General features: G+C 37.6%; 1 protein-coding gene across 6 annotated transcripts in view; it reads right to left on the reverse strand.

Annotated features, from left to right (window-relative positions):
• PPP1R13B (protein phosphatase 1 regulatory subunit 13B) overlaps positions 1 to 13,872 on the reverse strand; it is a 74,440-nt gene that overhangs the window by 2,221 nt on the left and 58,347 nt on the right. For 4 of the 6 annotated variants that reach the window (XM_054066972.1, XM_054066966.1, XM_054066970.1 and 1 more), the window contains 10 exons: positions 12,723 to 12,887; positions 11,723 to 11,903; positions 9,738 to 9,893; positions 6,329 to 6,498; positions 4,953 to 5,454; positions 3,634 to 4,400; positions 1,963 to 2,100; positions 1,754 to 1,887; positions 1,159 to 1,325; positions 168 to 367 (listed from right to left, as the gene is read on the reverse strand). In XM_054066972.1, the coding sequence (XP_053922947.1) occupies positions 168 to 367; positions 1,159 to 1,325; positions 1,754 to 1,887; positions 1,963 to 2,100; positions 3,634 to 4,400; positions 4,953 to 5,454; positions 6,329 to 6,498; positions 9,738 to 9,893; positions 11,723 to 11,903; positions 12,723 to 12,887 (2,580 nt within the window). The remainder of the gene's footprint in view (positions 1 to 167; positions 368 to 1,158; positions 1,326 to 1,753; positions 1,888 to 1,962; positions 2,101 to 3,633; positions 4,401 to 4,952; positions 5,455 to 6,328; positions 6,499 to 9,737; positions 9,894 to 11,722; positions 11,904 to 12,722; positions 12,888 to 13,872) is intronic. The other 2 variants (XM_054066969.1, XM_054066967.1) reach the window with 2 other exon arrangements.

Here is a 13,872-nt window from a genome sequence, read left to right on the forward strand (position 1 = left end):
TTTACAATGACAGGGAGGCCACAGAGAATAAGGATAATCTGCTTTGCAGCATGTCATAGTGTATCTCCATGATGCACCCAGGGATTCTGAACAAAGATCCATCTTTTGTTCCTACTACAGAAGGAAGTGAAAAATAGAAGGGAGAAGGTAAATTATTAAGAACTTACGCCAAGAAGATTTTTAGGCACATAGCCTTCTTTGTCATTGAGGCGGGCCCACCACCACTCTGTTTCATTGTCATCCTTGCGTCTTAGGATAGTAATGGCATCGCCCTCATGGAATGACAGCTCATCGTTATTCTGGGCTTCATAATCCCACAGAGCATACACCACGCCTTTGTTCATCACTCCCAACTTCTCTTGCACTCCTGTTAACAACAAATGAGAGAACACACTAGATGGTGAAAATAGGCTGTGTTTTCCTCTGAGATTTTCAGTATGGACACTGTGACCCAAATATTAGTCTCTTATTACTAAAATTTCATTAACAATTTTCAGCACTTCCATGATTAAATGCTTTCAGAAAGGTATTTAATAAATAAAACAGAATTTTACAGAATAATTGAAACCTATTTAGAGTATGATTTTTTTTCTCTTTTATTATATATGCAATAGAAACTTTACAATCTTACTTTTATTTTTTATAACAAGTGATAGGACAAGAGGAAATGGAGGGAATAGATGAATTTACATCTTCTATGTAAATTAAAAATTTGTCTGCTCCATCAAGGTACTTGTCTTGCAAAATATATCTTAGTAACTAAACACATTCTGTAAGTTAATTATTCTTAGAAAACATGTGCTTCTTCATGTGATCTGCTAGAAATCTGTGCATCTGGAAGTTGGGAGTAAATCTGTCAAGATACTTGACAACTCACTGTTACTGCCAAAACCTCCCATGGAAGCTTTTCCTTGAAATGGAGCCAAATCAAACTTTTAAAATCTGTAACATTAGAAGGAGCCTGTGAAGTAACTCTGAGAACAGAAGGACTGGGAGTACAGAATAACAAAAAGACTGTTTTGGTTTTAGCATTTTGAAAGAACAGGTGATGGGCAGCATTGTCAAGTCTGGGGCCTAAGCAGATTGTGCTGATCAGAGACAGCAAGGAATTGATTTTAGAAAAGCTGAAGGAGTTTGTAAAGCCATGACACATCTTACCATACAAGAACTGGGAGCACTGAATATAACCCTCTTCCATCTCTTCACACTTGTCTGCAGCAGTTTCTATATCACTTATAGTTGAAGCAAAAATAGCTGCCCCAGATTCAACCAGCAGTTTACAGAGATGAACGCTGTTGCAAGAAGCAGCACAATGCAAGGGCGTCCTGAAATAAAGCAAATATGTAGAAAAGAAATAAACTTCCATGAATCCTAACTATGTCATCTCCCAATACAGAGTTTATTTAGCCTGTCTATTTTTAAAGGAAACTGTTTATGATTATAGGATATACATGCATTGTCCAAAACCGGTCAAGCAGCTGGAGTGGATTCCAGTATTTACCTGCCCTCAATAAAGCCAAACAATATTAAATAGATGTTAGCATAAATGTCCATTTTCATAGCTTACAAAGCTGCTGCATATAAAAGGGTATCACATCCCTTCCAAACACTTCTGAAGTGCTACATCTGCCTGCAAGGCTAGGGGGGGGTAAAGGGAGAGGAAATGGCTCCCAAAACAGGGCTCGACTAAATTTGGAATGGGCATCAAAACGGTGTTTCTCCCAGATGCCATGTTAAAAATCTCAACACTTACCACCCATCGCTGTCTGCTGCGTTTACATTTACACCAAAATCAAGCAGGAACTTCACAATGTGGTGATGACCAGCGCACACTGCATTATGCAAAGGTGTAATCCCTTCATCATTCGGTTTACTGGGATCATCCACCTGTTGCAAACATAAAATAGTTAAGCACTTTTTCTTCTTAAAAATTAAAGCAGTTGCCATTGTCTAGAAGCTCACCTCGTATATGATTCGTTGTACAAGATCAAACTCTCCCTCTAAAGAAGCATCTAGGAGGAGGGCCAGTGGATTGAACTTCACTCTCAGACCATGGCCTGTTCTTTCTGAGTTAGGTTTCTTCAAGTTGGTACGTTTTGTCTGAGTAGAGATGAAGGTTGGAAGGCATCATTTCAGGTTGCGTAAGTACTACAAATGATTCTGTTACCTTTTAACTAGCCTAAGAATCCTATCCTCCTTAAATGGTAATTAGAACTATGCAAACATTTCTATTATAAAGTCTCTTGCTTGATATCTTACTACATCCTACTCAGTTAAAAAGTGAAAAAGCATGCCAATGTAATTTAGAAGCTCCTAATTAACAGGTAGTGAGCACAAGGAGTGAAGTGCTAAAGTCAATGGTTTTTGAGGACTGCTATCTCAGTTGTGTATTAGCTGAATGTGTTTCTGGTGGGTTGTCTGAGACACTGTCAAAACTTTCGCTTAGACTGGAAAGCATGGCACAACTAAGCCTGAGCATCAGTCTCTACTCAGAGGAACCTTTGCCTTGAATTAGCAAAAGTTTCTGCTGTAGATCAGGACTGAAGAATTTTGCTGTGGGAAAGTAACGTACCTATCATGAATCTATTTTATGTGACATTTTAGCTGTCATTATCAGAAGCAGCATTCTCAAGATCTGAAACACATTTATATGTTTTTTGAGAATATGCTGAATCACTCACATGTGTCTTTGTCACTTTCCAGAATAAAAGCACTTTTACAGAGTGCTTTTGGTCTCTAGCACTGTAAGATCCCTTTTCATTTATAATTCTATTTTGTATGGCTATTTCAGTTTGCAAAAGAAACCTTTCACAGTATGAGTAATATCTGTTGCTAGCATATTCCATTCTCCAAGAAGTCTTCTGGCCCACTCGTGCTCATGGAAAATGCACAAGGCCCTGTGCATGCTGCAAGGTCCCTATGGGAACCAAAAAGTGGAGATATGCTTTGAAACCAATGCTAAAGTGAGTCATATCAACAACTAAGAATAAAATTCATTTTTCTCCCTATTTTCAATTCTCCATATGCTACAGATTTTGGTAAGGACAAGTATTTAAAAGAGCTTGGTGCAGCTGTGGGAGGGACTTTGAAAGCAATTCCAATTATGTGACAAAGCCCATTAGAAAAACATTTCTGCTAAAACAAGTCAGCTGTGTTGCTGTTGGTGTTGTCAGCCCTGGTCTCACATCTCTCTGTGGAGAAGGGAAAAGGAATGCGCTCTCTCAGAACGGTTATTTCAGCTTGCTTGCAATTTAAAAAGCTTCCCAGTGCCATAGTTTACCCTTAGATTCATACAGTTAGTTCTTTTTGTAGGCCTGGGGAAATGACAAAAGTATTTTTAATGGAATCCCAGATCCCAGAATCAGTTCTACAAGCGTATATCCCCAGAAAAGTTCTACAGCCTGAAGTACATACACAACCTCCTGTTGCCTGTATGCATAACTCCTTATTAAAGAGCTACCATAGTAAAGAAACTATTCAATCAGAATTCTCCTTGGCGTCCCCGTGATTTTCTTTTAGTATCATGAAACTTGAAGTGGAATCAGGGCATTTAGCATAAGCTTACAATCTTCCAACTATGCTTAAACATACAGCTAATCACAAAATTATCTTTTGGGTTTTTTTTTTCCTTACTGGTGGAAGAGGAGGAGGAAGAGTGGGTGGCAAAGGAGCTTCCTCTTCTACTGGAGAGCTGACCTCGGGCGTGGGACTGGATGACTGTTCGGTAGAAGGAACTATAGCAAGATTATTGTTGTTATCTTCAGTTGTCTCAGATGTTTGATTTGTAGTTTCAGTGCTGATCAGTTCCTCAGTAGCAGGAGAAGGTAATTCATTATCATTAGCATCTGATGAAGGGGGTGGCTCATCAGGAAGAGGAACTGTAGGTTGCACGGAAATAGGTTCTTCGATATTGCCATTGGTACTAGTGTTACCATTATCAACATCTGCCAAGATGCCTATGAAGTCCTGTGGATTGCTTGGCTGATAAAAAGGAGCACTTTCTATTCCTCCAGCCAGAGTATTAAAGCGCTGATACAGTAATTTTTGTATATTTGGTCCACTTGGGCCTTCTGGTTCTGTAATAGAACTACGCTTCTTTAATGGCCTAGGAGCATTGGCCAATTTTCTTCTGAGAGCTTCAAGGTCAGCATCGCTTTGATATCTTAGGGGTGAATGCACAATAGGTGTGAGCTTAGTAGGACTGAGAGGACGAGGAATGTTTTCCACATTGCTGTTCTCACTGGGTGGTGGAGCATTTTCCAGCTCTTGATCTTTTTCGGAGACCTCAGTTTGTGGCTGAGATTGCGGCTGTGAGGAAGTCTGGGCAGGCAAAGAACCATGAAGGAATGGCAAGGGTGAGGGAGAAGTGGAACCAGATTGTAATACTGGTTTTCCATAAACTGAAGAAAAGAAAGATGGAAAACAGTGAAGAAATGTTCTCAAACTACATAATATCGGAAAATAAACCGAATGTGTCTCAGTTGCTACATGTTTGACACTAACGCAGAAAGGAAATGTCATATTAATTATATTGGAACCTATCAAAACAGAAATAAGTACTCACCTGTTGGTGACTGAGATGATTCTTACAATTAAAAGCTACAAGTAACACCTGGAATGTTTTTCCTCTTTCATGAGGAAAGACTAAAAGGAGAAAAACTCTCCCATCTAGATACTGTTTTTTCAACTTATTTCTGAAAGTACTAGTAGAGTATCCAGACTGTATTTTTCTAATTGCATCTTATTTTAAACAAAAGGTGACTAAACATATACTTATCACCTCAAAAATACATGGGATCATTTTTCTGCCATGCGGCATACATAAAAATATCTCTCCTTTTCTCACAGATTTAGACAATTTTTTCAAACTGATATGGAAAGTAAGCTAAGCCAAACAAGTAGATCTTAACAGTCTATTTCAAAGGGAAAAAATAAAGCAAAATATATTCTACCTGCTTTTACTGATTTATTTAAGGTATTGTATACAGCTTGTTGATAGTTCTTTGGTGGCGTTGCTTGCTGAAGATACATTGAGTAGATGGAGCTGGAGTTCACTGTCTGTGGCCCTTTTCTGGGAGACTGAGGTCTTGATCCCTTATCAGCTAGAAAAGGTCTGATTGCCACAGTTAAAGGGAGTTCTGGCCTGCCATCTGCTCCTGGAAATAAGGGGGAACTGGAAGGCTGATATGTAGGGCTGGGAGGTACAGAAATTCTCTGTTGAATCTGCTGTGAAGAGCTGGGCTGATGTACATTGCTTGGTGGCGGAAGTGGAACAGGTCTTTGCCGGTTTGTTATATTGGTGCCAGGTCTGGGCAGGCTGCCATCCTTCCTTCTTTCTAGAGAATTTGTAGAACCTGTTCCTAAAGGAACTGGACTTGGATAGGTCCCATAGTTTTGAGGCAACTGCTTGCTTACACCAGGAATTGTTGGTGGCACCTTCCCCAGGTCAAGACCCTATGTGAGAACAATAAAAAAGTATATACCATTTAATTAAATAAAATACTTGTGAACACGAGTATTGCTCACTCAACAAAACATACTACTAATCTTGTGTGACAGCGAAGGAATCAATATAAACAACTTGTATTCCTTAGTCACTAGACAGGATGTGACCTGAATTTATCACAAGATCTCATCATACATCAGAGAGAAGCCATTGTTTAAAGGCATCTTCAGCTATAACACATTAATGTGAATCCAAAACTATTTGCATACTTTCAAACCCTGCCTAATTTCTAAGTTCTGGAACTCAGTTTGTAGTTGATAATGTATTTAATAATATATAGTGTGATAACAGAGTGTGATATATATATAATATATAGTGTGATAAAGACAAGGTCCTTATTTTTTAACGACTGCAGTCTTAAAGAATTCATGAAGTACTAGGACAACAGTGCAGACAGACACTACCAGTGGACTCACTCAAGGATGGATTTAATGACTTATTTTGTGAGATTTTCATGAGAAAAAAAAGTGCACTGAAAATGTGATGATCTACACCAAGGAAAAACAGTAACGAAGATGTGAATTAGAAAAATAGGAACGTGGCAGAGATGATTAGGAGAAGCAAAGGGAGAGAAAAGGGGAGATAAAATATGTGATAGAATGGGAAGGAATACAACCTACTGAAGCTGGAAAGAAGAACGAATTAATAGGATAAGAATGGAAAGGAACAGGAAGAATACAAAGGTAGTTTTCTTTCCAACTTTTTAAATAATCATCAGCAGGGTAACAACGTGTATGTAAATTAAGTAAGTTCAGCTATGGAAGCCAAAGGTTCATAATTTCAGCAAAACACATCTATAAATATATCACAGATGATACCTACCAGCTTATCAGTACTTCCTAATACTGAAGTTGGCAAAGGCTGGCTGGATATAGTTCCTTGTTTTAAAGCAGTGTCCATGCTTGATTCTTTCCAGTCTGTGTTGGAGATCTGAGGGGGCTTTACCACAGGGGTTGAGCTCTGTTTAAGTACTGGCCAATTTCCATCATTAGCTTGAAAACAGACAAATATACTACATTTAAGATAATCCACACCACTTGTAAACAAGCAAAACAACATGTGAAAAGGAACAGCTTAGAATACAACAGGATTAATTTGATTCCAGAAATTAGATAAATTGCTATTAATGTTTGATCTGGAAATAAATACCAGAAGCCCAATCACTGTATATAATACACTGTTCATTACCCTGTGACATTCAAAGTGTATTGACAATTTCTATAGAAAAAAAAGATGGTTAAAATTTTGGTTAATCATTACATATTCTACTATTAGAAGGCAAACAAGTTCAGGACAAAAATCCTTACAGAAACACTTCATTAACATCTTTCTTTCATACTCTAGAGATACTGTCAAATTGTGTTTCGCGTTAAGTCTATGTAAGCTCTGAGTGAACTTACTCCAAATTTAAGCCATGTTTACTGCATTCATTCACTCATAACAGGATGTAAAATCTTTCAACAATGGCATGGAACAAATGCAGACATTGCTTTGCTGGAAGTGGCGGCTAACTTACCTTTTGTTTTTTCTTCAACATACTCACTTGATTACAATTGCCCTAGAGATTTAATTTTAAATAAATTTATAGTCAGCTGACAACTTCAACTCACAGTGTCACGATACAAGTCGTGGGATTTTATCTTCATCATATGCAAAAAAATTATGCATAGCTGCACATAAACTGAGGCAACAAATCCTTAATGAAGCCCTAGGTGCACTGATGCATTACTTTATTAACTGCATGAGACTATTCAGGTTTTGTTCCCTAAGTAAGCAACAGAGTTTAAATACCCTGATAATTACAGCTGTTTTATAGTAACTAGATTCCTGGTTAGATCCTAAGGCTTTGATTTGCTTTTAAAAGATTAAAATTCAGGTTTCTCTTACTCTAAGCAGACCAGAGATCATTCCTCCTGCCCTACTGGCTGTAATTATCTTAGTGGAGTACTTAGAATCAGTAAAGATTATGTGTAACATTTAACTAACTTTACTAGAGGATAACAAAATGGGAGCGTGAGGGGTGGTGTGTGCGTAGATTTACTGAAATTTCTGCACCCCATAGTAACACAATTTAAAATGGTATTTAATGGCAAAGTTATCCATTTCATTTCAGTTTTAAGCCCCTAGAAAAGAAAATCAGCATGGCTATTTCTAGAATTCTTTGCCATCCTCTGTGTAGGACAGCAGACAGTCTAAGAGTAAGTGGCACAGGAATATTCTAATTGCAGTGGATTTAACATCAGCACTCCACTTCCTGTCTGTGAGCCTGATCCTCTTTATTGATCCACAAGCCTTATCCTTTTCTTCCCCTCCACAGCAATGACAGCCCGAAGATTTCTTGACAATTACCACCCAATGTTTTCACCCTATGAGTGCAAATTCACCCTATTAGCTCACAGACATATTTACAGGCTTGTTGAAATTGTATCAGTTTCAAATAAGCAAAAGTCAAGATGTTCTACATCTGCATTTATGCTATCAAACTACTTATTTTTTAATTATATGTGCAGACCATTCCTTGATATTCCACACACAATAACCTTTCACATTCCAGTCAACTGTGTTTGAACTGCGAGAGATCATTACTTTGGAGCAATTTTTGTAGTTAGTAATTTGAATAAGGTTAACACTTGCATTTGCACACTGAGAATATAGAAATCACTTTTTACATTTGCAAAGTACCAGAAAGTGAAGCAATAAGGCCCTACTTTAATACTGGCAACAGCCAAGAAGTGGATGTGATGGGGGTTCTGTCTGTTTTTGGTTTTAATCATCTGTTTATCAAGAGCAAGAGCAAAAAAAGATGACTGTCTAAACACTTAGATCCTAAATAATGACAAATTTTCAAAGTATGCACTGAATTAACATTTACTGTACAAAATACACAGGATGTTCCATAACTCCAATAAAGTTGGTTCAGTAAAACTTCTGCTTTGAAGATGTTACGACTGATTGACGCCAAACATTAAAACATCTTTGGCTGAAAGTTTAGCTTTTAAGAAAGCACTTAGAGAAACAACAGTAGAAATCCCAAAGAATTTGTTATCTTACCTGCACATACAAGCCCACACTCTTCTATCTAGACAGACAGTTCTACAAAACCTTTTTGTAATCCTTGTAATTCCAAATATTAGTAAGTTCATCCCCAAACTCTGAGGGAACAGACTGGAAACAAATTCAGAGCCTCTCTCCTCTCTCTATCGTCTTTGTTTCTTTCTACTTATCTAAGTATCAGAATGTAGCTGTTCCCACCCTCATCTCCTTGATATCACAACCTGACAGACTTGCCAACCACCATCCATTTTTTATGAGTGAACCTCTCACGTCCTCCCAAAGCCCAAACTGAATCTCATGCTCTTAACTAATCTGCTGGTAATCTGCAACTGCAGCATACGGTGCCAGCGGCTGTGCAATAGGTGCTAAGAGGAGGCAACCAAGAGCACCTGCCTTCTGCTATCTTTGGTCAGACTGAACAGGTCCCTGACTCTCTTGCCCATCTGATGGCAACACCCTCTGACAAGCCCTCACTGGCTCCTGCTCTCAGCCACCCCAGCACCATTTCAGCCCACTGGCTTCGCTCTCTCCTCCAAGTGTAACCTTGTCTGCTGCTTCTAAGACTACTTAACATTCAACTCCCACCAATCTATTTTGTATTTACATAAATAAGACAGTGATGTGCAGACATAAAAGGTTTTGTGCATTTTCTCTGATTTCACCCAAAAACTTCTCTAAGTCTGGATCCTGGATACTTACTGTAGCAACTCAAGTGCAAACAAAACATGGAGTATGACATTTTTGTCCAGTAGAAGTCAGCAAGATTCTTGCTATTGACTTGGACAGGGTGAGCTTTTATCCCAGATCTGGGTCCAGTGCAACAAGGAAACTCAAACCTGTACATAATACATCTATCTAATCTGAGACATACTAAACCATGCTTTGGTAATTATTATGAGTTTTCTAATAATGATTAGAAAATGTCAAGGTTTTTCACTGAAGAAAACTCATCCCTAAGACAATACTCCAGTCCTCCAGGGATGAATTTGCTGCAAATGTTTCCTACAAAGACGAAAATCAACTTCTCCACAATTTTACATTTCAACAGCATCTTCTGCATGCCATACCACAAAACAAGTTCTAAAGATGCTGTTTAATATGCATCTATACGCAAGAGCTCAGATGACCATATTAAAAACTGAGTTCTTAGCTAGCCGGAGATCTTCTACGGACTCACAGTGCTGGGTGTCAAAAACAGTAGGTGCCAGGCGGATGACATTGTGAGCAGCAGACTGAAGAGGAGTGGGAGGTGACAGAATAGGATCCACTATTATGTCTAAATCAGAAACCTTCCAGGTGTCTGGAGTTTTTTTCACACACCCACAGTCTGTCTCTACCGGACACACCAAGGCAGATCCAGTTACACAGAAAAAGAAAGAAAAAAAGTGGTGGAAAAATTATGACAATGACAATGGAGAAATTAGAACAGGAACACACAGATAATGAGAAATAAAAGCATGACAGTTCAAAAAAATCTCCATTTCTTTTCTTCCTGAAAGCATATAAACTTCTCTTTACATAAATCTATTTTACAGGACTTTATTCAAGTACATTTGGAGTAATAAATACAAAGTCAGTCCTAAGGTAAGTAATTACTTTTCTAAAACAAAAAAGTATCATTCAGAGATCTTGTAACCTCCTGTGTTAGGTCTAGAAGTGGGTATATATGTCTTCTGAAGCCAAGATTTACAAAATAGTGAATTATTTTTGGCTGGTGAATTTAAAGTTATGAGCTGTCCTTTGTCATATGTGAAAGGGAATTCCCAAGTCTGAAGACAAAACTGTTGCAAATCTGTCATGTCATCCCACAATTAAGTCATTATATTCTTAAGACTTTCCCATAAAACCACAGTGATGGGGTTTGTACATTAAAGGCTTTGTTAAATTACTAATTCCAATGGAAAAGACTGGAGTTTTTGTTCTGTCTGGATAGTTTCACTTCCTGACCTTGGGGTATTTTGCGGGAGGTGGAAGGGGGCAGAATTTCTACCACTCTTTCCTACAGAGATGTTCAGACTGTGCTCCCTCAATCTCGTCCTCCCCATTTGAAAACAAGCTGCAAGCTTTGCCAGAGTACTCAGTTTTAAGTACTGGAATGTAAATGAATACTGCAGAAGCTTTGCTGTACCGGTCATTGCTTACCTTATTTTTAGATGTCTCTTAGGAGACCAGGTAAACTACAACTTGTGGTTAGACCTATGGGATCATGCATTTTTATTCGTTAGATGAGGCTTTGAGCAACCTGGTGCAGTGGAAGGTGTCCCTGTCCATGGCAGGGGAGTTAGAACTGGATGATATTTAAGGTCCCTTCTGACCCAAACCATTCTGTAATTCTATAACTACGCAATTTTTTCTAGCTAACCATTTCTTATGAAATTTGATTTTGCCAAGATGTGAGTAGAGGGGTGAGCTTTGCCAGAATGAGAACATAAGGCTCAAATGTCATGACCTGCTTCCTTTGGTCTCCAATGTAAATTAAAAAGAAAAAAAATCCCCCTATATTATAACATAGATGGTATTATTAATCATGGAAGACATGGGAGCCAATTCTGGACATCAAGTTCTGGTGAGTACTCTGGAGGGGCAGGTCCTTCACTAATGATGGCAGAAACAAGTAAAGAGTGTCAATGCTATAGTTATTCCATTTCACAAATGCTTCAAGCACCACGTATTTCATATCTTGGAGCAAAAACCTCCCATAGTTTTTACTCCATTTTATTCTGTTTTTCTATTTAGTCGCCTTCTGAGAAGTAGCATTTTTACTTGTCACAAGCTTTGTTTTACTTGACAAAAAGCAACATACTATATATAATTCCACAAAGCTGATGTCCATTAGTATATTCAAACACAAAAACTGAAATTTCATTGAAAAGCTATCAAAGAATACAGAATCTGTGAAGGAACATGTGCTCCTTTTAATGGTGTACCAGCTAGTAAAATTTCAAGGAAAACACTCAGTCTTGAAGAAAAAATCATGGAAACAGGCAAAACCAACTTCATATTAAATGACTAATGTCCAATTCACAGAACATTATCAAGACATCTAAAACTTGCCTCTTCTACAATGATTATGTCAATGCTATGTCTCCTAAGATCACTCTTTTTCTTTACCACTTCTTTCCAAACCATCTCTATTAATAAATACCACACTTAAGTGCTTACCAGATTTTGATCTTCCATGTGTTGAGCTAGAAGCAATGGTGAGAGACTGTGGTTTAACTGGATCTACTGGTACAGCGTAAGTGCCAGCACTTGGAACTTGGATGTAAGGTCCTACTGCTGCCACCCTTCCTGACGCGCTCAAGGATGACTGGGGTGATGAACTTCCATTAATACGATTCAACTAAAAAATCAGACAAATTGAACATGAACTTCTATTTAATCTAGGCATTTGTGCATGACCAGGAGGTCTAAAGTTTAAGTATCTAGAACCATGCACTGCAGCTAAGAAACCTTAATAATTAAGTTACAATACTTTATGCTCCTACACAAAAAAGTAGAAAGTACAAATTTTATTCCCTAAAAGCAACACTTCAAAAATTAAATTTCTCAGCCACATTCATTTCTTATAGAAACCTTCATCTGTATAAAGCCTCTTTCATTGTGCCTTTCTTATGCAAACAGGCTAAAATGAGTTCTTAAATAAACAAATATGGTTTGGTTTTCTTTTAAAAGCAATACCTCCAGCTAGGAATATATATGGGAATCCAGATTTGATCTCTCTAGTCCTTAGAGAAATGGTCTATTGTGCAACTAATTTATTTTCAAAGTTCCATACAACTATTAAGACTAACTTTATCAGACCACTTATATTCCTATGAATTTTCTATATTAGAAGATCGATATTTTATAAAAGCTGAACTTTTTATGCTTCGATGCTTTGAAACACAGCCCATAATCACTCTTTCCTAGAAATATAAACTATTGTAATTTTTAATATAGTATGTTCTGTGCCATAACAAAAAATAAAGTGAAACATATTCTGTCTAATAGTTTTCTGATATCTATGCCAAACCTTAGAAAAGTTTTAAGAAGCATGTTACTTCTAAAATGGGTTCTTTAGATGTAATTGTATTACTCAGCTGTGAAAAAGTGAGATTCTATGTAGTTTTTATAGGCTCTTGATAAACTAAAGCATGGCCTTTTTAACAGTTTATCTTACAGGAATGTTTTCTTTTTGACGTGCCTCAACTTTTTTCTTGTATAGTCGTTCACGCAGCTCATTGATTCGCTTGTCCATCATAGCTACCTCCATATTACGTTTGTTTAAGAGTTCTTTCTGCTGCTGAAGCTTGGAGTTCTGCTCCTGGTTAAGCCTGTTACGAATCTTAAAAAGAAAAAAGAAGCACCAGTTAGGAGAGTTACTTCATTTTGTCTGTTGTCAGGTTGTTTTTTTAATACTGGAACCTAAAACAACTTGGATCAGCTGTGTTCTGATGCCTCTGATGTTACGCTTCCACACAGTCTGTCAAATTAGCATTTGCAACCATGAACAACTCTTAAAAGAAAGCAGCAAAAGAATGTCCTAATAAATTAGTGGATACCTATTAAATACACACAGACTGCATCCCATTTATAGCAAATAGATTGAAGAATTACGCATAAAGGTACTTCAGAAATGAATTACACTGTGAAAAATTAAGTCACAGAAAATGTTTGTTAAAAGTTATGTTTAACCACCAAGATAGTTTGAATATTGTGAAACCAAAGTGATATAAAACTAGTAACAGAAATTATGCTACTGATTCCGTTTCCAGTTCCACATGAAACTTCAATGTCTGGATGGGAGGTTACTGAACTGCTAGCACAGGGACTGTGCAGAGATTCTCCCCCCTACACGGCGATTAAACTGAAACCTTCACAGCAGGTTTCCAGCAAGATTAAGGGGTGGAATACCTTAATGGTTTAAATCAACCATGACAGTCTTTATAATTACTTCTCTTGCTTTCCCATTGGCATTTTTTCATACCTTCAATAACTTTGACAGTATTGCCTCAGTGTTCCAATTTTTATGGTTATGCTACATGCAAAAAAAAACCCTGAGGCAAATTTAAGTCTTGATAAATGTGTATAGGATCATTGTGAAGCACAAGAGAGAAATCTCAATCTATTGAGCATCTTTGCACTTAAAAATACTTGAAAGGTAAATACCTGATCTAGCTGAAGATGTCCCTGTTCATTACAAACAGAGTTAGACTAGACGACCTTTAAAGGCCCCAACTATTTTATATGCCTTGTATAAAACAGGAAAGACGAAAAAGAGGGGGAAAAGACCCTTATTCCTAATGAAGGAAAACATGTGATGATTAATT

This window comes from Cuculus canorus, chromosome 5 (genome assembly GCF_017976375.1).
Source record: "Cuculus canorus isolate bCucCan1 chromosome 5, bCucCan1.pri, whole genome shotgun sequence".
Lineage (NCBI taxonomy): Eukaryota > Metazoa > Chordata > Aves > Cuculiformes > Cuculidae > Cuculus > Cuculus canorus.